This window comes from Strix aluco, chromosome 3, assembly GCF_031877795.1.
Source record: "Strix aluco isolate bStrAlu1 chromosome 3, bStrAlu1.hap1, whole genome shotgun sequence".
Lineage (NCBI taxonomy): Eukaryota > Metazoa > Chordata > Aves > Strigiformes > Strigidae > Strix > Strix aluco.
The window spans coordinates 98,335,447-98,360,417 of NC_133933.1; the positions used below are offsets into that span (position 1 = coordinate 98,335,447).

The following is a 24,971-nucleotide window of genomic DNA, read 5'->3' on the forward strand; positions in this document are numbered from 1 at the left end:
CTTACTAAAAAAACCCTCGTTGGCATGCTCTTTGAAGCAGGCTGTAGCTTTCTTGTGTCTCTGACCCCAAGTAACAACCCTTTCTGCTTTCCAAAAATGGGTTGCATTCACAGCATAGGTGTGCAAGAGCATCAGCGGGCTGGGAGCAGTGTGCAATGGCAAATGAGGCATGAAAAACTCCTACCATCAACCATGGGTTTGGGCTGCGAGCTCTTCAGACGCAGTGAGGGCCTGAAGCGGGTTCGGTCATTGAAGCTCCAGCTCTTCTGGACTTTGGTTGGGCTGCCCTCAGTGGCAATGTCGGCACTTGGTGACCGGCGATCTCCAACTGAAGATTGTCTGTTCTTTATACTTTGACCTCGTGGGCTGGCCATCCGGACCCGCTCCTTAAAACTTAGCTTTTGACTGTGAAGAAGAGAAATATATTTTATTTCATAGTTCCTTCACTCCATTATTTTTTGTATCATATGATAATCAAAAATAATTCCTAAAAATTCTCAATAGTATGAATCTGTTTCTTACACACTTTTATTTTCATTGAATATATTTCATCTGGGAATGAAACTGATTTGATGTAATCTGTTTCTCATAAAGGCATTATCAATGGCAGTCTGTCTTACAATACAGAATAACCTTGTAAGGGAGATTAAAATTAATAAACTGAAACAAATTTCACCCAATTATTATAGATTAATCTCTAAGATTTTTTTTTCTATTCCTTGTAGTTTAAATAGGTTTATTTCCATGTTAGTCAGCCCAGCTCAGTGCATTTCTGGTCATCTCTTCAGATAAACAAGAACAAAATGTATTCTATTGTTACTGCATGCCATGTAGTATTGTTTGGGGTTTTTTTAAGCAGGCAAAAATACTGTTAGTATATTCATGCTTTTTCAAGATGTGGCACTTCCAACATTTCATATGCATTGTTAGTGATCACTCATATCCAGAATTCCTTGTTACAGCACTTACTTGGACAAGACGAAACCAAAATTAACAAAACATCCAAGAAACAGCGTGATGACCAATTAATGGAAATGTAATGATACACCGTGTGCTCACTAAAGTAATTGCTGGAGATTAAGCTGGGAGCTGACTACCTGCAGGTGGTACCAGACAGGTGCTTTAGGGTGGGTACAAAAGCCCAGCCAAGCTCATGACTGTAACTGCTGGATCAATGGTGGCCCTGTGGTCTTATAGTTGGCCAAGTAAAAGCTGTTTTTTTTTCCCTCGTGTGCTTATAACCCTCCCTTCCAGTCAGCTAAATGCAGGATATGTAGATTTTCTGTTTCCCAGTGCTTAAATTACCTTTGTTCATGTTCAAACATACCTGGTGAACATCCTGTGGTCACCATGACTATCTGCCTATGCTTTTTCATTATTTAACATTTTTGCCTTTGTTTGTCTCTTCCTGTAGCAGAAGGCACAAAGGGCAAACAGAAGGGAAGTCTGATACCAAGGTTTGGAAACCTTGTTTTATCTATAAGGTTAAGTTTGATTGCCTGTACAAGGGAATGGTCATCTTGATCACTGGTCCTGTTCTTGCAAGGGGAGAAATGATGGGAGCAATGCAGTAGTTGCTCATGGTATGATGTTACTGGCTCTTGCAGTCCTACTGCCCTGGCATAGGCCTTGGGGGTGCTTTTAAAACACCTATAGCGAAGCCTGTCTACCTGCAAATTATAATTGTACTTGAAGTTAAGACACTATCTAGTAATTTCCAAGGCTTTCATTTAACTTCAGCACACCCATAAGATGTTTTAAACAGAAATGAATTCTGCAGGCAATTAACTAATGCTGACACTGACTATTAACTAATGTGAACATGGACTATGTGGTTCTTAGATGTTTAACCTACTGCACTCTGAAAATACAGTGTTAATATGTAATTATATGAAATGGAAGGTACTAATAAACTTCTCTGGCTGTGAAATGTTGAGATAATCCGATATCTTTGTCCATGCACAGCATAGCATAGCATAGCATAGCATTTCATTCTGAATACAAACATCACTGAGAGCAGAAAGGATGCAGTCTGTAGCAGGCAAAGCACATGCTGGGAAGCTTATAATGAGATAATTTTCAAGAATGCTAAAAAATGAGCACATCAATTGAAAGATTATTAGATAAATGTATTTCTATATGGCATGTTGAATCATTTGAAAGAATACCTTTACTGTAATTTCTGAATGTAATTCCCTTCTTCCCTTGCCCAAAGTAAGCGATTGTTGAAATAAACACATCATGGTGCTGGAAATGTTATCTATTTCCATTGCAAATTGTTACCCAGACCTGCAGTACTGTGTGCTGTTGCATATGCAATACAAAAGACCCACAGAACCTACTATTTGAAAGAAAAGTAAGTTCTAAAATTTAATTTTCAATATAAATTACAATTCAAGACTGAATTACATTTCAGCTCAGGAATCTTTTGCATTGTACAATTTAATGAAAATACAAGCTGTAAAATATTTATTACCCGCATTATTGCATTGTCATACTATACAGCATGAGCAACAGAATCAAAATGGACTTCTTATTATAGATATTATTCCTAGGCATGTGTCCCCTGTGCTTTCCTGAACTCCTCTTATGGCTCAAATTGCATTTGCTATTGAAGCATGAAATCAAATTATACTTTTTTTGACAAATTTTAGAATAAAAAAGTTTCTGGACAGCTCTTTTCCTGTTGCACTAATTAAAATGAAAGGAAAATTGATAAAATAGCCATAAAAATGATCAGTATGGACCATATTTTTTATAATCCCATTAATTCCAAAATAAAAATGAAAATTAAAAAAATGAAAAAAGCATACGTGTTGTTCTGTCAATTAATTTGTAGTAATGAAAGCAATGGCTGCCTTTAAATGATTTCTACACATGGTTATTTCATTTATAAAAGCTGAATGGTACACAATGGCTACTTAACCTGAATATCTTTAGTTCTCCAAATCAAAGCAATGAGGCAATGGTGAAAGGAACAGTAGACACTTCATCTGTACTAGAGACATTTTTCAAAAGTGCAACACTGAGAATGAAAATATTAATTTAAAATGCAGACCTCATACTTAAAAAAAAAATCTTCTTTGTAGCAATGGAAATGTATTGGCATGCCAAGGGTCCATGCAGAGGATGCTGCATCGTGAAGAGAAATGCAGCCCTTGAAGGAAGCATGGTTTGGAAACTCTGTTTCGCATCTTGAGAGTTTCTCCAAAGACACTTGTTATAGCAGTTCTTCACTTCTTGGATTCCTGTTCCTGTTTTGAGACTGGTGGGAAATGTTCCTGAAGTCACTGGGTCCTACTCAGCGCAGGCATAAATTCTATGACTTGCTGCTGTGGAGAATTCATGCTTGGGAGAAGAAAGCTGCTGTCCTTGGGAGCACGCTGCCATGGGGCTCTTCTATGTATGATAAATAACACATCATGAAGGAATAACTGAATCCGAGCATTTTGGGAGGCATCCTGACTGTGGCTTCTTCCCACAGTGAGAGTCCCTTTCCTTATAGACAATACAGTTCCTGGCTTTAGACTCTCTGTTGCAACAGTGGTAGAGATGGTGTTAGAGGTACAGAGTGGAGATAATCTTATGCCCTTTCAAGTATCTCTGGGCATTCTGCACTTGAATCAGTAGCCACTGAAGCCTTTAGGGCCCTTTAGTCTGATTTAATGCTTGTTGAATTAGCACTGTTCAGTGCCTCTTGCAGGACCTAGCCTACTATATTTTTCTCTCTCCCCTCTTCTTCTCTTTTTACATAATACCCAGAGGAAATCCCTTGAATTAATGTAAACCTGTTAATGGCCATTGGAAATTCACATATCCCTCCAAGTACTCCCAAACTTTAAGTTGAATGTTTGTCAAAAAGGCAAAAACCATGAATCAGGAAAATGGGTGTCTAAATGCTTTCTGAAATTACACAAGATCCTGAATCAGACCTAAATGACAAGGATCTGAGAGAACCACATCTGTCTTTAGTCATCTCTGCATTCTTTTAGATGTGTGTCTGTCCATCATTTCTTGCACCTTACATGATTTATCCCAGTTTGGTATATATGCATATTCGCTTTCTACTACAGTCTTCCTTGGCAACGGTAATCTCTTGGGACCTATTGCTCCTCTATTCTTGCAGGTTGCAAGTTGTGGAATATATTCACTTCGATAACACTGAAGCTTTGAAGCATCTTTTCGGGGAGGTCAATTACAACTGCCACTTGTGGGAAAAAAAGCACATGACTTTTCCCTATTCGTTTGCTTTCTGGAAGGTCAGTTGCAGGATCTTACTGCTTATTCTTCCCATCAGTACATGCATGAGCTGCTCACTTCTCTGGGATAGCAAAGGACTTTCTAATTTTTAATTATTTTAAAAATTCTCTTTTCCACCTTTGATTTAAAAAGGAGTAAGTGTTTAGGGACACTAGAGGTCACTGTGGCTTCACTGCAAGGGGAACAAACACTTCTCTGCTGGACCAAATAACTAGACTTGAAAAGATTTTGTTTTAATTAATAAATGCCTACAAACCTTTGCTTTTCTCTCTCGTACTCACAGCTCTGTCTGTCTTCCATGGACCACCTTACTAAACTTTTTGGTTAACTGAGCATCTCTTTGCTTCCCAGTCCCACTCCCTTACTTCCTGCATTTCTGGTCAAGTTTATCTTCCGCCCTGCTACAGTCTCAGACCTGCAGCACTACTGCTTGATACTAATCACAGTTTATGATTTGTTTGCCAGTTTTTCATACTGAGCTGGCTGGTGGAATCAGGAATAAGAAGAAATTGAAATGAATCAGAAGTAACTGAAGGGTCTGAGGCTGAGGGAAAATGCTTTGGATCTCAAGTCAGAGACGGAAGCTAAAATTGCCAAAAAATTATCACCCATGGCAAACAACAGCAAGCAAACATATGTGCCAGTTTTCAGCAGTTAACTTTTGATAAATACAGATTTGTTGATTCTTACCAAGCCTACAGATGACTTTACTGAAATTAAGCTAAGTTGAACAAATGCAAATGCAATGGATAGTGCAGTGAAGACTGAGGTTCAAATATTCAAGACTTCTCCACCAGTCTCATGCTAGGACCATGAATGCAAGAAATGTAGTGTTATATCTCATACCTTCAATGCGTAATAACAAGAATTTCAGACACATAATGTCTTAAAGTTCAGTTGTCAAACAGAAAAACATACATGATGTTCAGGGGTTTTGTGTATTTTTTCCTTTTTCAAAACAGTTTCCAGATAAGAGAAACTATTTTTATCTCCATTTTCTATCACTGGTTTGTACTTGTATTGTCGTTTAAATTATTTTTAAAAAGTAAGAAAAAAATTCTAATAAGCTTGAGTTATAAATCAAGGGTTTCTTCCCATAAGATCCATCCATCCAGGAATTACCATTTTTGGTAAGAGACACACTTTCCACAGAATTCAGCTGAAGCAGATGGTTGATTTCACATGCATTCCTCTACCTTCCAGTATAGGATGCAGGCACAGCTTCCACAGGCTGTGTCCAAGGGGATTCTTCTCAATAACAATTGCACATTTCGACTGTTGGTATTGCTTAGTGTGTTATAGCTTAATATTCCCCACTAATCACTCAACTGCTATGGTTATAAAAATCCTCTTGGACTTGGGGAAATGTCTTTACCCAAATATTCAACCCCAGTTTTAGATCTCCGCAGGGTAATGCATTCCAAAAGTTCAAGTCTCAGGCAGAGAAGGGGAGAACCGGGCTGTGGCAAACTGTGGCGTGCTGCACACTGCAATTGTCTGACCGTGTGAGCTTCAAAGAGCTGGTATTATTGCCATTGTATTAATGTCATTGCAGGCAACAAGCAACAAGGGAATTACAAGCACTTCAAAATAAATTAAGAAACCTTCTTTGGGGAAGTAAGGAACTTTAAAGCACTACAGAGGGGAAGTAAATGAATCATGCACCTGATGTTAGTTGGCATTCTCAAACACCATGTGAATAGGCAGGATGCTGAATACCTATGTTTCCGAGGGGCGTACATCCTGAAGAGCTTCTGTTTATTACTACAAAGCTTACTAGGAGTGAGGGGAGATAGAGGACCGTGTTACTAAACATTCCACTGCTAGGTGAGGGGTTAGGCTTTCCACCTCAAGTTAGATTCTGCATCACTGGCATTTTTTTTTTCATTATGGTGCATGCAGAGAGTTTACATTAAATCTACTTGTAGAAACAGATCTGGTATAGGAGGTGGAGAGAATTCCAGAGTATAATTTACTTGTTACCCTCAGAGCAGGGATGAGTTTTCCCCCATGCTGCTATATTGGCAAAACTCCTCCTTATTGCACCAGAGAGAGTTCTATGAATAGGGAATTTGTATTCAGGCTAACTAGTTGCAACACTAGATGGGTGATGTTCATCCTTTGCAGACACCCAATGCATGTCCTACACACAGCTTAAGACTGCTTATGCTCTCAGGATGTTGTAAGATTCATCAGTCTTGATCTAGTTTCCTGCACAGGAAGAATTTCAGCCATGTTGTATAATTTAACAGAAATGAATATTATTTGCATTCAGCATGTGCATTTGTAGATATGGAGAACTTAATATATTGGCTTTTTAACTGACTTGCAGAACTCTAGAACGGATTTACAGAAATATCTCATTTACAGTGTGGATACACCAGAGAGGTCATCTACCATTAATTTTGATAAATGGTTAATTAGAATAGTTGTGTATAATATTTGGAGAAATACAATATACATGTTTTTCTTAAAATCAGTATGAAGCTACAGCCTCATAAGCACAGCTCTTTCAACTCAAATGCACAGCCACGTTTAGTTACCTAATGAAAGACTGTAGGTCTATACATGACAAAATGCAAGAATTAATTTCTCTAAATATAAAATTAATTTCGGTAGGAAAGAAAATAATGAACTTTTACCTAAAGTAATAGAAGTTTTTCTCCACTGTTATTAGAATGGAGTAGAGAGCAAAGAGCATATTCAGAAATCAACCCAATGCACTACTTGTGCAAACACATCTCCATTTAAACAGTGAAACAAGAAACAGTTTACTTAGTTCACATAGCATCCCATGCAAGTCACTCAGCATTGCAGGAAGAAAGAAGTTAAATAGTCAAGACAGTTATCTCGAAGTATGTTGCAGCAGTTTGCATTTACATTTTTACCACAAAAGACCACATACACCACATGTATTTTAAGTGACACAAACATACAGCAATATATCAGCATAACAGCCTCAGACAAAACACACCTTTTTCAAAAGGCAGTGAGTGGTCTATAGGATTTTCACTGTAGACCAGGATCTCAGGAGTTGACTAGTTCATTTTTATACCTACACTAATTTGCAGCAGTGCACATATTAGTTAAGAGTTTTGGAAGGGACAAACATCTTCCATTCAGTGAAAATAAAGTGAAAAAATCTGGCTAAATCATTGACTACTTTTAAAACCACAACAGTTATCACTAATGTGGAGCATGCAATATAATTTTGACAGCTGGGGTTTTTTTTGCATCTAGCTTCTACTTATTGTAAGTAAATTTGTCTCTTTAAGTGCTTGCAGGTACACCTGGGAATAGCTTCTCCCCTCTGCACAAATCACTGTTTTGGAGGTACATACTCATTTACTGCCTACTTCAGTCTCACCTTTAAAAAAGCTGAAGTCAATTTTAAATGTTGCTGTTGAAGGAGTAGGAAATATGGCTGTCAAGTGCAAAAAGTTTTGATCAGGCTGTAATAATTTAATGAGATCAATATGTTGCTAGCAAGCCTATATGAAAAGTCACAGAACTGACAGAGCAAGTGAAGTGCTCTTGAGGGACATCTCAGAGCAAATCCAGCCTCCTCGAGTTACGGTGACACTAACAGCAGTTACATGCACATTGGGGAAAAATGATGGAGTCAGGTGCCGGAGGAGCAATCTGGAAAGTGGAATGGGACATGGGTAATTGATGTGAAGATATTACACTCTTGCCTGTGTGTGAGGTGCTGCAGTGCTCAGACTCCTCACAGGTGATGGAATAATCCATAAGAGTTTGTGAACCACAGTACAACTCAAGGGTGGATGTATTTCAGGGGTTGATGTGTCACCAACACTTTTCTTCCTGGCTTTTCATTGTTTTCTGCTCAGAGTTAAAGTCCACCATTCTCTGATCATGCTGATACCACAGTGCCAGCTGCCGAACACCTGCTGACTCCATCCCTAATGAGTTTTGGAGGTAGTGCAATTTCTCTTGTAGCCACTGAGTTCTTTACTGTCCCTAAGGGTTCAAGCTATAAGGATGGCAAAGAGCAGCATTTCCTCTTACTGCCTTAGGACTGTGCATCTCCAGGGCTTTACTTACCCTGCCAAGGCCTGCCTCTGTGCGCTGTAGGCAGCTGGTCCTCAGCCGGCATCCAGGCTGGGAGGAAACCCCACCTGCCCTCCCAGCAGGCAGTATCAGGGCTTACTTAAGGAGAGATGCCAGGCTGCGTCCTCTGCCCGAACAGGGCTGTGTGAGAGTGCAAACCATGCAGCTGGGAGGAGGTCAGCCACTGCAGTGGTGCTTTCCCCCCACCTGCTGTGTCCTCAGAACACCTCTTAGGAGGGGACTTCAGGAAAAGGTTAGGAAACGTGGAGACATGGCACTGAGGAAGCCTTGAGGATGCTCCTGCAGGGCAGCACGGACCCTTGCTGAGGTGACTTCCAACCAGAACCAGCCCCATCGGGGGTTCCTCCCCCTGCAACAGAGGGCTGGTGGGCTTGTTCACAAAGCCAAATTCAACCATTTGCCTGTAACTTGCACTGAGAATCCTGGAAACTGCAAGCATCAATTTTATGGCAGAAGCTGGGGGCTGCATCCTTGCCCAGGAGCTGGATCTGGCGAGGCTGCTTCACTCTCTACTCCAGCACTGTTCAAACTGAGCTCCCCCTCAAAGTTAAAACATGTGGCTAGAAAAGTAAAAAATTACCTAATTTTTCAATACAAAAGCTGAGACAAAGAAGCAAATTTCAGCATTAGTCTATTGACCCAAGTTTAAAAAAATGAAATATGTGATTATTATCAGTTAACAGTTTCAGTTCACTGATTCTACTGTACAGAACTTGAGACATCTAAAAGCCATTAAGAAGCAGTGATTTCACAGATAAAAGAAATAAAAGGAACTACAAACCTGCTAGAAGCTTCCCCTTGTTCTTTTCTTCAGGTCAGGGAGTGGGAGGGAAAAATATACTTGTTATGCAGATAGTAATCACATTACTTAGTTACAGATGATGTTAGATATATGATAAACATAAATGGATATGATAATTAGTGTACAACACACACGTTACATTGCAACCACAAAAACATTCAAGCAAGACTCGTAACTACAATGCTTCTGAAAAAGAAACTTTTCAGTTGTTTTAACACATGCACAACATGCTTAGTACATACCACTGCAGACTGAGTTGGCAAAGCACTTAGGCAAAATGCATTGCTGACACATATATAACAGAAAGCTGTAGGCTCTTATTAGGTAAAGTTATCTCTGGTAAATAAAAATGTTTAATTTTAGGATAGCACAGTAATATGCTTATTTGAATTAACAAGTAGATGCACTTTTGAGGGACAGTCATATTTTAGAATATTTTAGGTGGGATACAGCTTCATTATTTGTGTAATTTTATATCCATCTGTTTATACTGATGTTGCCTTCAACTTGTTTGTATATGTCAGAAATCAATATCCCATGTAACTTTTAATCTAAAAGCTCCTTTTAGTTTGGAACATTTTGGATTTACAGTTATGGTAATGGATTGCTTATAGGCTCTGTTCTTGTCAACTCTTTGAAATTCAAAGATCAGTTTTGGGTACCCAGCCAAACCTCTTTTTGGCTGAGCTTTTTGGCACACGATTACCTTTTTACTGTCATGTGGATGTTCATCACCCAGCTTTGGGAGAAACCACTAATTCTCTTGCTCTGTCTGCAATAACAACAGTTAGGATGCTTATCAGAGCTTTCCCATAAGGTTCTTAGCACTCTCCTTTTTGATCTTTATCAAGTATCTTTTACTTCCTGACTTCTGCCCCATCAACTTACTACCTTCTGGTAAATTTTGTACTAAATTATTGAAGAGTCCTGGGCTGCCAGTGCTCTGTGAATTCTCACCCAAACTAGGACATCAAATATTTCTTCTCTGCCAAACTGTGACATCAGGTCTTTTTAGTTATCTTCCTGACTGTGTGTATAACTGAGGATATATTTTGTCCTAAGGAAATACTGAATATATCAGAAGTTATTACGAAAAGGGCCAAATTCCCCAGTGCATTCACCTGCAGGATACCCCAAGGCTCTCTTCCCTAGGAAAGGTAGATCTGTAGCTATAGCTTTATACAGAGCCACAGGCATAAAAATGGCATTAAATCAAGGACAAAGGTCTGCATTAAACTTAACATTTTCCTCCTTAAAGATAATTTGGAACTGGGTGTAACATTAACCTTGATATATCACTGGGTTTTTGGGAAAATGTTTCTAATGCCTGTGCTCAGTGATATTTCTTAGATAAAGGGCAATGATTTGTATTTGTCCCACTGTCCTAGGCTCCTAGATAATGTTGATCTGATTTGTTAGTTGAAATTTTTAATGAGAGGACTTAAGAAGACAAAACAAGACAAAAGAGACAAATAATAGTAATTCTCTATAAGCTTGAACAGACATTGAGAACATCACCAGCTGCCATATTTGTACCTACTTTGTAGGGCTGCAGGTATGCAAGGCCTTCAAATGAGGCTTCCAGGTAGCAATGGAAACCGATTTCTCATCAGCCGCATAACTACGCCATACACACTACGTGCAGGATATATGGTAAAAAAGAAAAAAACAAGGCAAGAGGGAGCAGGGGATGAAACAAAAAATTGAAAAGCAGATTAGTAACCAATACAAGTCATGGCTTTCTTTTATCATTCATAGCACTGATACATGCCTGAGGGGAGGAAGAATACTTTCATAATATCGCCAGGTGGCTGTCAGGTTTGTTCGGCTGGTGTCAGTAGAATAAAACCGCCAAGAAGCCTGGTATGGGGAAACAATAGAAAAGCACAAAGGAACCAAGAACATAAAGTGACAATGCCACCGCACTGATTACGGAGAGAGGGGATTTTGCTCAGATTGGGATGTGCTCTATTAGGTTGATTAAGGAAATACCAGTAACAACCTACCAAACTTTTGTGAATCACAGTACACTTTACACAGTAAAGTAAGAGTTACCGGCTTTGTGGAAGCACCAGAAGATATTAATCACATAAAGGTGCTCAAAAAAGTATCACAGTGATTTATTTGTGACAAATCCATAGGGGACACCCACACAAGCTTGCAGTCTGAGGTAAAGAAAGTGTCATAATACTTTTTGTAAACGATAATAAAAACCAGACAAAAAGTATTTAGAAGAAAACAGAAATATTCTCTGTGGTTTGAAACACTGATAAATGTTTAAAAACACAAAATAAATAATTTCAAAGGTGAGTATCCACTATTTGGATTTATAACTGCACGTAGATAGTAAGACAGATCCTCAGTTCTATAAACTGCAACAGCTTCCCTGATGTCAGCATACTATATTAATTTGTACTAGCTTAGTATCTGCGCTTCCTATATATTGTCAATCATTAAATGTCATCCAGGTATTCTTATATAGAGTCTAATACCCTGTGTTTTCCTACTGCATATCTCCCAGAAATACAACTAGTCTTCATCTACAGACGGAGAACCTGTCACTTTGTAAACTGTTCCACTGGTTGCTCATTCTCATTGTCAAAAATCTCTGCATTGTTTTAATTTGAAACTCTTTGGGTTTGGCTTATAGCCAAACATATTGGTTACGTTTCTGTCTGCTACATTAAATAGTCCTGTAGGTTCCAGTACTTCCTCTCTGGACTTTTATGGTCAAATAATATTCACAGTGGGTATTTCTTATAAGCTAAAGAAACTGAGAAAAGTATGTCCACATGAAACATTTCAGTTTCCTACAGAGATATCCTAGCTATGTTTAAGTCAGGTAAAGGCTCTAGCAGACAGCATATCTACGGCAACAGAGGAGTTAGCACAGACTAATTCTACAGAGTAACTTATTAGAAAAGAGACATTATCCTGATGAACTAGAGCACAGTGATTTCCATGGTAGCTCATTATCAATAGCCACAACAGACAATTTAAAAAAGCCTGGGCACTGTTACAGTAGACAATGATACGTAGTTCAGACACGTTCTGCATTTATGAACATGAAATTTTCTCCAGTCCTGCACTCATTTTTTTCCAATGTTTTCTTTGTTTTCTCCTATTTTGCAGTCTAATTTACAAACTGTAGATGCTGAGCTGATATGTAGCATGTTAGTACCAGCATCACTATACACAGTGGTAATACCAGCCTCCTCCTACTTGTTACTTAGATACTGGTTCTGTATTTAAGGACTGTAACAAACCAGCTGGAGTAACATACTGGGAACTTGTATGAAGCTCTTGACCCTTCTTTCCCACTCTTTCTCTGTGTTTCTCATCCTTCGTCAAATCCTTTCCAGAGTCACTAACACTGGGATAGGGTCCTCTTGTAATAGTCTCAATTAATTGTTTCTAGATCAAGTTTTGTATTTGGTGTATTAAGAAATTTGTTAGGAACCATTCCACCCTGTAAAGTCCACAGATCATCCTTGGGTTCATTCCTGTGTGCCTGTCCTCATCTTTCCTATTCTGCTGGTCTTGTGCTCCATCAGCAATTTTTTATTAATTTCCAGATCACTGAAAATGCTGAACATGAAAATGAACACGTAAATGCTGAAAAGCCTTCATCATGGGATCCCACCACAAATGTATTCCTTTCACAATGATTTTGGCCACTGAGAGTCACGTTCGGAAATCAGTCAGCCAACTACTCTTAATCTATTTAGCATGATGTCTTACTAATATTTTGGTTGAACTGTCATACAATAATAAGAAGAGCTACATCCAAAACCTAAATCTATTGTGTGTTTCTTCTGGCAACCAAACTTGGAAGAAGTAGATTAGAATATATGTATTAGAAAATATCCCAGACAGTCATTCTACAGTACAATAGATACAAAAGGAGTGGATTTATATTTATTAATTATTACAATAAACATTAAATCTAAAATATTTAATATTTAATAATAATTGAACAGTAATAATGGAAAACATTTATTAACTTTAAGAATGCTTCAAAGACAGCCTGGCATCTATCCTGAACTTATCATGGAACTCTAGTATATTCATGCTCAGCTTCTTTATTTGGATTTATGATTTCAGAATTAAAAAAAAATCATAAATGGTACACATAAAACACTGAGGATCCCAAGAAAATAAACTAGGACACCAGAGGATTATTTCCCTCCTTTTTTTCTTCAGTGCATCAAGTAGAGTAAAGCTTGGCGCAAAATCATTCTTTAGAGGATTTTCTCATTTTTAACTAGCACTGTAAGTTAAAGAAAAAACTCATGCAAAACAGCTGTTTAACAAATATCCCTATTTTGCTTAAAAAAATCTTTCTCAGTTGTTAATACACACCATCATGTCAATACTGGAGCTGAAACCACTTCAGACAATTTCAGACATTTTGGAATTGCTAGCAACTACATTTCCAGCTTTTGAACTGACTAATAGTGAAAGCAATTCTCTGGGCAGGAGACTTTTAATTTTTACTAAGTGTATCACTCATTGGAGCACTCCAAACCCTGTAGATGAAAAGCAGCTTAATATAGGCAAGAGTGCTGTGTCTATAGTGATCAGTTCTATTTTTCCAAGTAATTCCCTAACTGCAGGCATGCAACAGACATCATTGACTTGGTTTCTTCGCACGGATAGAAGAACTCAAAAACTACTCATAGAAACGCAATATACACAATTATGGCAACACACGGCAATCACTGAACAAACTTATTTCATGAAACTAACCAATCTGTTAAACATTATTTGCACAAAGCTTTCCAAATTCAAATAATAAAACTTGCTCCAATATGTACTTTAAATCGCCTACTATTATCTTTTCACTGATTCCATATTTACCTGAATTAGACTGGCAGCTGGATTCCTTCTTTTCTCAAAGTGTTTCTGACGATGCTGTTCCTGCACTTTTAATGCAAATCCTGAGCCAAGGATGCCCTGCAATACAATACGCCATTTATCATTATGCACGTAGTTTTTTCAACAATGTGCATAATCAACTACAAAGATTTAATGAAGATGTTATGCTATATGATTGCTTCAGATAACACATGTATGACAGTACATGACAGTATAAGGCTTAACAACAGTGCCCCTTTCGTGGTGAAGCAGGAGACTCCTTATTTAAGAGGGAACATCTGTGGCACTACTAGTGACCACTCATTCAAACCATTGCTTGGGTTTGTGCTACACTATGTTCCTCCAGCTTTAAAGGGCATGGAGATATATATAGATATAAAATCAAGCAGGAACATTCAGAGGAACTTAAGCCAGGAATGATGAAATGACCAGCTGCCAGATATATATGGACCTCAAAGTCCATATCTGCAGTGCTTATTATAACTTTTGATTTTAGAAAAATTAGAAAATGCCTTGCTTAACAGATTAAGACAATTTCTTCTTACTCTTTCCAATCTAAATAATCCCCGTTGTTCATTCTATAGGCTATGAAAAAAGCTGGTGATTAAACCTCTCCTTTTTTAGCCTTTTAACTTTTGAATTAAGTAAGATAAATTTGACTCCAGGTGAACAGACCCAAAGAGTGAGAAAGTTTCTCTCCTTGGCTTGCAAGGAGTGTAATATCTTTGCTGAACATGTCTGCATTATAAGGAAGAATATTTCCACTTGATTCTTAGTCAGGATAAAATAATATTAGAAATGCACAACATTCACACATATCTTGTTTTACAGACAGACTCAACACAAAAGTGTTTATGAGGAAAATAAGTATCTGTACATAGATATGACACAGGGAACAAAAGTTCTGGCATCTCTAATATGTAAGGTTATTCATCTTTTACATGTTCATTATAATCCTGATAAGACTAAATTTCTTGTTAGTGGTGACTAGGTGACAAAGGGAATTAATTACAGTAGCTGCCACTAAATGTCAAAGATTCACAAACAGGTAATATGCCAGAGATACTGAAATACTCTCTGTACTTAGAGTAATAAATAAATGCAGTACACTAGATGATTCAATGCTATTGGCAAATGCTGACTTTTAATCTGGGTTTCTTTATATGGTTGAAAACAAATGTAGTATTATAATATACATGTTTTATAGTGATCTATAGACAATGAATCTGAGTATTAATATATTTCTGTATACGTTACCCTGGATGCAATATGACAAAATACAAATGTCACTTCTGTTTTCAAGCTTATTCAATACTAATTTAAAAAATAAAGGCAATTTACTTGCAAAAATGAAAAGTTATTTCTGAAGCTACACTACATTTTAGTAATTAGATGATTCCCATTTCCATTAAAGTCTCTTGAACATTGATAAAAGCAACATAAAGAAACTGTCATGTTTATTTACAATCACTCACAGAAAACGATAGTTGCATTTTTACATTCAACAACATTAACTTTGATTAACTATTAAAAATTAAAGGTTGATTTAATGCTTTCTACTACTCTCTGTTGGTAGCCTGAACATGGTCATACAGGACAACCTATTAGAAATATCTAATTTTTTTTTCCAATAGAATCTAAGTCATAAAAACATTATTTTTTTCAAAAATCTGAAAGGAAAGCAGTAATAGATAAGCCACAATTTGTAACAAAAGAAAGGAATTTTCACCTTACACAATAGTATGCTACTTAATTTAGGATTATTTCCCAGTTTTGACCATGCCAAAGAAACTCCCCAAAATTCAAGCAGTGACATCAAACCTTTTGTTTGGATTTTGGATAGCAGTTCACTAGTGTTATCACAGACCAAAAAGCCTTAAACAGTTGTTCTTAATGTAGAGAGCTTCCTTCAACTTTTTGTATTTAACAGCAGTAGGAGCTACAGAAGATTCTATTACCTTTTTACAAAATTTATAGGCATACTCACAGCAGGTAGTGCAAAGAAAGAAATGCCAAGCAGAGCAAATCCTGCAGAAAGCAACCTTCCAAGCCAAGTAAGAGGAGTTTTGTCTCCGTAGCCAATGGTTGTCAATGTGATCTAAAAAGAAATGAATAAACATTGTGGTTTACCAGAAGTCACTGAGAGATTAGTTACAGATTATTTACATTGCATGAAACAGCATTTCCACTAAATAATCCAAGACACATGAAACATATATAGTTTTTCTGAAAGAAAAACAAACATAAATAAATTAATATTAATATAGCTTTCTGTGAGAAGAGGGACTTTTTACAAGGGCATGTAGTGAAAGAACATGGGGTAATGGCTTTAAACTGAAAGAGAGTAGATTTAGATTAGATGTAAGGAAGGAATTCTTCACTGTGAGGGTGGTGAGACACTGGAACAGGTTGCCCAGAGAGGTTGTGGATGCCCCCTCCCTGGACGTGTTCAAGGCCAGGTTGGACGGGGCTTTGAGCAACCTGGTCTGGTGGAAGGTGTCCCTGCCCATGGCAGGGGGTTGGAACTAGATGATCTTTAAGGTCCCTTCCAACCCAAACCATTCTATGATTCTGTGATTCCCTCTTGGGAGTTTGGACCCACCCAACCGCCTGGTGCAGGCAGCTGGAGGAGGTGTGGGCAGAGAGGAGGATTTCCAAAGGCCGGGTGGTAGGCTGCAGGGTGCGTGCTCAGGCAATGGCACACAATGTTAAAGGACAAAGATAGACAACGGTAGGCTGAATGCCAAGGACTCCGGGGCCTGTTATTAGCGGAGAACATGTGCACAGAGAATTATTTTACATCGTGTACCAAATGTGGGCAAGTTCAGGCTTAGCAAATATTCTGGCAGGAATGAATTCTTCAGGAAAATGCCTTCTAGAGACATTATTTTGCTTCCAGCTTCCTCAAAGTTCATTCCTAGGCAAGACGGCCAAAGCAATTCTATTTAATGCTGGGGTCACCACAGGACAAAAGAAGGAAAGTCTTTTGGAAGTAATTAGATTTCAACTATTTAAGGCTCTGTAGATAGTAAACAGTGCTTTTAATTGCTCCCATTGTTGGGAACAAGCTGTGGGTGTAATTTACCCTGAGAAAGCCATAGTGACTGAAAGAGAGTGAGCTGAATTAAGGCTGCAGCTGAAATTTCAAGTGGTTATCAAGTCTCAAGTTTTGTAATGCTAGCCTGGTCACAGACACACCACCCTGTGTGCTTATCAGGTCTTGCTCTCCTTCCTTGCTTCTTTTCACTTCCCTGCCTCATCCCCTCTTCCCGACTTTTGCTGGACTCTTTGGAGAGCCAATGCAACCCAGGAAGGTGGAGAGAATTATCCACAGTTCTGTATGGTTTGTTTCTGCTGTTTCAGTGAGCTGTGTTAGCTCACGGAGGTGCCTAACAAGCTCCAGAGCCTGCAGAAGGCAGTGCATGGCTGAGATTGAGCGATAAGGAGGAAGGGACATGGGAATGCAGCTCCCTCTTTTCTGGCAGAGGTGTGCTGATGCAACCACGCTCTTGGCCTGGCAGAGGGGCTTGATTTGGATTTCCTTTGTTTGCTGAAGAAGGTATTCCCAGCTCTTCTCATCACAGGGCAAGTGCAGAACAGTTTGAGGCTATTAAGACCCTGAGAGCAACAAAGCACTTGACCAAATGAAGCCCTGAATAGAAGTTCCTCAAAAATCATTTCCAGGCCAGTCATTGCAAAGCAGTTTGAAGCTCTGGAATGAGCCCAGTTTCTTGGCTTCTGTCCAGCTGCCTATCTCTGCCAGACACTGGAAAGTACAGATATCTCTCCTGCCTGGGCTGACAAGAAGGAAACAGAACTAAGTGTCATCTGCATATTAATGATATTGCCACCGAACTGTTTTCTGAAGAAGTCAAAGATAAACTTGAACCTTTGGGATCTGACATATGTGAGCAATCCAAAACCAGCAGCAGTCACACAGACTCTATCTCTGGAATTTCTCCAAAGAAAATAACAAGACTGTATTAAAGCCTTTCCCCTGTTCTTTTAGGTCCTGAGGACTTAATGGTATTAGTCTATGATTAAGAATATCAGTGGCTTCTTGCTCTCTTTGAGCTGTTTTATCTTAGGACAGTCTTTACATGGGCGTATAGGTGTCAGCACTGTGCTGTATTGTCTTACTCAACACTGAACAAATGGGTTTGATCTTCATTTTGTATTCCTCTCATCACACAGCTAAGAAAATATTTTTTCAGACAACTTCAGGATCAAGTTCAGGAATAATCCTCTGCATCTTTGTTAGTGCTGCAAGTGAATGACTGGCCAGGCCCTGACTGGCATAATCCTGAGGTCAAGTTAATTGAACAGGGTGTGGAAAACTACTGGATGTGAGACCATGACAACATGAAAAACTTCCAGACGTCACTGATAATAATGTAAGAAGCAGACAGAAGTTACAGATAGCACTGTGAGGGAAGGCTGGATCCCATGGGTGGTTAAGGGAGCAGTGATGAAAGTTCAAAGGTGACAGGAGGAAATTATTTGGGACCTTTTGGGGATTACAGTCTTGCAAGGACAACAGCACCTAGGTGAATGCATCAGTGGTATCATACAAGGCCAAGAGTGACTAGGTAACAGAACTACAAAATCTGTGTCGAACCTGTGAAGGTAATTAGGAACAGGTTGTTTATCTGAGAGGAGACTTGGTCAGAGGAAGCAAAGTGCTGAAAAAGAGGATCAAGATACAATAAAAGAAATAACAAGGTGTGCAAATCATGCCTTTCTGGGGATACCTGCTGAGCAGCCTTGTGTCTGATCACTACAGTCTAAATCAGGACAATAAACGAAACCTTTTAGATTTTATTTGTACAGGATTCATTTCACCCAACTTGAAAAATAAAATGCTTAGGTGTTTAGCATGATCTGGTTATTGCAACATGCACAATTCCTCCGGCAGGCAACTCATGCTATCCTAAAATGCAGGATTTAGGCTTGCCTGACAACAAATGTCTAGGGACACCTGAGATGCCCTGGGCCATCTGAATAGGGGCCACTTGCAGGAGAGACAGCTGACTCTCCAACGGATCTTCCATGGCACTGTATGCCTATGTTCAAGCACTCCTACGTGGCTAAATGAGAAAGCTGAGTCCTATCTTTTGTACCAGATGCAACACTCCATTCTGGTTGCTTCTACAAATGAGATGTCTGGACAGACCAGCTAAGGCAGGCAGTGTCACCTGGCTAGACTCAAAACTTACAATAATGATAGAACTTCTGTTATATCTCATTGCTGGAGCTAATAAATATGCTAATAATAAGTGAGGTAATATAATAATGAATGTGATTATATAACCTAGGTGCCTTCAATTAGATGAGATAGGACCCAGGAGGCTCTCCTCTTCTCTAATATTTCTTTCTGATGTCATTTTATGTTCTGCTAGCAGTACTTATGTTTTGAATCTTTACCTGAAATCAATTAACTGAAAAAAATGTAGTTTTCTCATGCTGCCATTACATTAAATGAGAAAAACGTCATCAATATTAACTCATCTGAGCTAGGAATTGTGACAATATTATTCATTGCACTATGATTTGTTCACCTACAGGTCAATGTGGAGTGCCAGAGCCATTCTGTATCCAGCTGTAACTACTGGATACTACTTGAAAATAATGACTTATTAAGAGAAACTCTTGTCAAATGTGTAAGAGAGACAGGAATCTTATTTGCATTACATTTGCAGGTAAAACTAAATAACATACAAACTAAATGCCACTATAAGCACACACAGTTCTAGCTAACACTAGGTTCTCAGAAACCCATGCATGGTTTTGTTTTGAAATACTTAAGTTTTTGAATTGACCCTTTGTTCCTGTACAGTTTAGTTATTTTATTCTGTTAAACTAATTTACCTTTTCTACCAAAGCAAATTTTGAACCTGAGGTCTTCATATAACAACATGCTGTTGTGTGCTGCTGTGTTAGGCAGCACTGTGGGGACCCCAACCACAAGAATATTCACAATAGTAACATTAGCATGATGTTTAAACTGTAGGTTGCACGGTACAATATGCAATTGCAAATACAGTGGAGTATTAATATGTAAATTAGGATGCCATATCCTGTCTTTCATTTCAGCATAAAAATAGGGGCTTCAGAAATGGAGTCGGTGAAATGACCATAGCAGGGTATGGCCCTAAATGATCTGAATTAATGAATGGGTTAATTGCTGCATGCTGGGTCTGGTCCTGTAAGGGGGGGACATAAGCGCCTCTAAAAGCTTGAAATTTAAGGCAACTATATTTGCCTGACTTCAATGCGGTCTTTTTTTTCCTGTACCTCTGCTATCACAGAATTCAGTCTGGGATTTGGTAGATACTCTGTGGTTTAAGTTAGAACAACTTTTGCAAATAAACAAATCAATGAGACTAAGCATTGATTTCCCCTAGAATGCCACACAATCTGACCTTTTCAAAATCTGCATGTGGGTTACTCTGGCAGTAAAAACAAGCATGACTAAGAAGCACATTATGCATTTCCCACATACTGTTTTACATATTATAAAAAAATACTATTATTAAAATGGCAAAGATAACAGGTAAGGGGGAACACTGATTTTCAGTAACTTAAGCACATTAAAAATTTAAATGTATTCATGTCACACACTGGGGTAAGAAGAAAAGATATAGAAATATACAATATAGATTGTTTTCAGGTTTTTGATTACAATTTGTTGTTTTTCCTGCTGGTGTCAAGAAAAGATTCCTATTTTCTCAGTTGCGCTACTTATGTGACCTATGAGTCATACATTTTCACTTCATAGTGTACAAAATATTTTAAGCACCACTTTATACAATGATTATTTCTTAGCAGGGTTTTTCCTTAAAAAATAGCAGTCAGCAGGTAGTGGAGAAGCAAGTTCTAAAATAAAGACCTTGTTCCTCCTGTCAGAGCTGCTCAGGGAGTGGGATCTGGATCTAACATGTGAGCCTCAGTCAGATGTCAGAGTTGAGGTCTGAGTTTGCTGGGACTTTCCTGTTCATCGTGGATATGTTTCTCCTCACTATTGCCTGCTGGCAGGTGGATACAATCCTCTGCTTAGTCCAAACTCCCACCCTATGCAGTGCTAAGTCACACATGGCTTTGCAGAGAGGCAAAGGTTGTTTCCTGGAGAATCAAATGGCTGAAAACTTGCATTCCCAGACCCATGCACTACCACAGGAAGGTCTCTTGCAGGATCACATCCACACTGACACCCCCAAAGGGGCAATGGTGTTTGCAGACTGCTGGAGCAAGGGTACCCATCAGTGAGGTCACCAGCATCCCAAGCCAGATGCTTCAAAACCATGTCAATATAGGCAGGTTAGAAAGCTCTAAACCAAACCTAGACCTTGGCTTTTGAAGAATCGTGAAACAAAATAAACTATAGTGATGCGACCAAGAGCAAAACCTTCTCTCATGACTTTAGCCAGCATGAATTTTACATTTGGATTACAGGATAAAAATGTGTATTTTATCAGAGATTTGCCTTGATGCTCTAAAGCAACAAGTTTCAGGAAAAATATTTCTGTATATTTGTAAATGCACAAGTAAGACCTACTAGGTCTGGCTTTTCCAAGCTCCCAATTTTGTGCACTAATAACACAGAAATATAGTCTCTAGGGAAGACACGTAACATATTATTAACCCTTAGATGAAAAAATTTCAAATACACAAACTAGTCCTAATAGAAAATGACCTTGACCTTTGCTCAAAATCTAAACAAAACTTACTAAAAATATTTCTCAAGGATTTAAAGCATTTTGGAAAGGGTTTTTGCATAGTCCATCTATGCATGCTCTGAGCCTGCAGATACTACTGAGTCCAGATGAAGTCTTGTCAGCAGAAGGTCTGAGGTGAGAAAGCTTCACTCCTGCATCCCTCTGATGAGGAAAGGTGGCAGAGGCTGGTTCAGGTGTCGCACTTATTCCAGGAAAATTAATGAGTGCTCTAGGTTATAGTAGCTTTAATGATTTCACAGGCATCATTTCACTACCCAGACACTGTTAGAGCTCATGGTGTTTGTTCTACTGCATCAGAAGGAGAAGAAAAGCACATTTTATATTGCCTGGCAATAGCTCTGCCATAGGCTTTGTTGGGGCAGATTTCTTAACCTGCCTAAGTAACTCCCACACTGTGCAGGGACCTAGCTCACTATAGGGCATTTTTAAGCAAAAAACCCTACATATTATGCCATAAAAATAATTTCAAAAATTTCAGACCTAGTTTTTCATTGTTCATTTAAAGCCTAGTTTATTTAAATATGTAAGCATTCATATAATCCTTCTTTCAGAAAAGCAGTCAGGTGTGTACTTAGATCCCACACTTTTCAACAAAGTAAAACCAACTGATTTGATAATTAAACGTGAGCTCAACTAAATCAGGGCTTTTACCCCTGTAAAAATAACACTGATGAACCAGAATAGCAAAATTTATTCTTGCTGTTTGTGTTCAAGGTACAGAGGAAGGAGAGACAATATCATTCTTGGGGCAGGAGTTAGCTGGGCTCATTGAGAGCTTTAAACTAGATTTGAAGGGGGAAGGGGGCAAAACTGGAACTCCCAGACATAAGCCCCAAGGTAAGTTACCAGAGTTTGTGGGCTGTTGTGCCAGCGATGACCCTCACCCTGCCATCTCAGTTGAGGCAAGGGATGGTGACATGCAGCACAACAAAGATGCAAGGGATATGGATGGATCAGTAACTGTGGTACACCTGTGAAAGGTCAGGCCAGACTTAGGACCTCTAAATGCAAAAAGGTGCTGGGGACATCAGCCCATCTGAAGTGCATCTATACCAATGCACACAGCATGGGTAACAAAGAGGAGGAGCTTGCAACAGGAAAATTATGATGTAGTGGCTGTCACAGAAGCATGGTGGGATGTCTCCCATGACTGGAGTGTGCCAATTGATGGCTACAAGCTCTTTAGGAGGGATAGACAAGGGAGGAGAGGCTGTGGGGTGGTGCTGTATGTTAGGGACTGTTATGATTGCTTTGAGCACAAGTGTAGTGAAGACAGGGTGGAGTGTCTTTGTGTTAGAATCAGGGGGAAGGCCAACAGGGCAGATGTCGTAGTGGGAGTCTACTATAGGCCACCCACCCAGGACAGAGAGGTGGATGAAATATTCTATAGGCACTTAGGAGAAATCTCTTGCTTGCTCTTGTTCTTGTGGGAGACTTTAACTTCCCAGACATCTGCTGGAAATACAACACAGCAGAGTGGGACCAGTCCCGGAGATTCCTGGAATGTGTGGAAGGTAACTTCCTAACACAGCTGGTGAGAGAACTGACCAGAGAAGGTGCCCTGCTGGATCTCCTCTTTGTGAACAGAGAAGGACTGGTGGATGATGTAGCAGTTGGAGGCCGACTTGGGCACAGTGATCATGAATAGAGTTCTCTATTCTTAGAGAGGCCAAGAGAGGGGACAGCAGAACTGACATCCTGGACTTCCAAAGGGCTGACTTTGCTTGTTTGGGCACCTGCTTGACAGGATCCCTTGGGAGACGGTCCTGAAGGGTATAGGTGTCCAGGAAGGCTGGGCACTCTTTAAGAAGAAAGTCTTAATGGCTCAGGAGCAGGCGGTCCCCAGGTGCTGTAAGAGAAGCCGGTGCCAGAGAAGACCACCCTGGCTGAAGAGGGAGCTTTGGCTGCAACTCAGGGAGAAAAGGAGAGTTTACAGCCTTTGGAAGAAGGGGCTAGCCACTCACAATGATTACAAAGAGGCTGTGAGGCTATGCAGGGTGGAAATCAGGAGGTCTAAAGACCAGCTGGAAATTAATCTAGCTTCAGCAATCAAGGATTACAAGAAATGTTTCTATAAGTACATCAACAGCAAAAGAAAGACCAGGAACATCCTTCATCCCCTGCTGGACACAGGAAGAAACATAGTAACTAGTGATAAGGAAAAGGCTGAGGTGCTTAATGCCTTCTTTGCCTCAGTCTTTAATAACAAGACTAGTTGTACTGAGGGAATCCAGCCTCCTCAGCCAGAAGACAGAGACTGGGAGAACGACCCCCCCGCAATCCAGGAGGAGATAGTCAGTGACCTACTGCATCACATAGACATACACAAGTCTATGGGACCAGACGGGATACACCCAAGGGTGCTGAAGGAGCTGGCTGGGGTGCTTGCCAAGCCACTTTCCGTCATTTACCAGCAGTCCTGGCTGACCGGGGAGGTCCCGACAGATTGGAAGTTGGCCAATATATAAGAAGGGTCAGAAGGATGATATGGGAAATTGACTTCGGTGCCCGGGAAGCTGATGGAGCAGCTCATCCTGAGTACCATCATACAACACGTGTGGGACAACCAGATGATCAGGCCCAGTCAGCATGGGTTTATGAAAGGCAGGTGCTGCTTGACAAACCTGATCTCCTTCTACGACAGGGCAACCTGCTTATTGGATGAGGGAAAGGTTGTGGATGTTGTTTACCTTGACTTTAGTAAGGCCTTTGACGCTGTTTCCCACAGCATTCTCCTGGTGAAACTGGCTGCTCGTGGCTTGGATGGGCACACACTTTGCTGGGTAAAAAACTGGCTGGATGGATGGGCCCAAAGAGTTGTGATGAACGGAGTTAAATCTGGTTGGCGGTTGGTGCCCCAGGGCTTGTTCTGGGGCCACTCCTGTTTAACATCTTTATTGATGACCTAGATGATTGAGTGCACCCTCAGTAAGTTTGCAGATGACACCAAGTTGGGTGGGAGTGTTGATCTGCTCGAGGGTAGGGAGGCTCTGCAGAGAGATCTGGACAGGCTGGAGCAATGGGCTAAGGCCAACTGGATGAGTTTCAATAAGGCAAAATGCTGGGTTCCGCACTTCGGCCACAACAACCCCCAGCAGCGCTACAGGCTTGGGGAGCAGTGGCTGGAGAGCTGCCAGTCAGAGAGGGACCTGGCGGTGTTGACTGACAGCCGACTGAACATGAGCCAGCAGTGTGCCCAGGTG

General features: G+C 39.7%; 1 protein-coding gene across 1 annotated transcript in view; it reads right to left on the bottom strand.

The window, feature by feature from the left end:
• Positions 1-24,971, bottom strand: part of KCNQ5 (potassium voltage-gated channel subfamily Q member 5) — a 295,778-nt gene that overhangs the window by 29,185 nt on the left and 241,622 nt on the right. The window contains exons 6-10 of the mRNA XM_074819752.1: positions 16,020-16,130; positions 14,015-14,110; positions 10,695-10,789; positions 9,134-9,160; positions 185-405 (exon numbers count right to left, since the gene is read on the bottom strand). Of these exons, the coding sequence (XP_074675853.1) occupies positions 185-405; positions 9,134-9,160; positions 10,695-10,789; positions 14,015-14,110; positions 16,020-16,130 (550 nt within the window). The remainder of the gene's footprint in view (positions 1-184; positions 406-9,133; positions 9,161-10,694; positions 10,790-14,014; positions 14,111-16,019; positions 16,131-24,971) is intronic.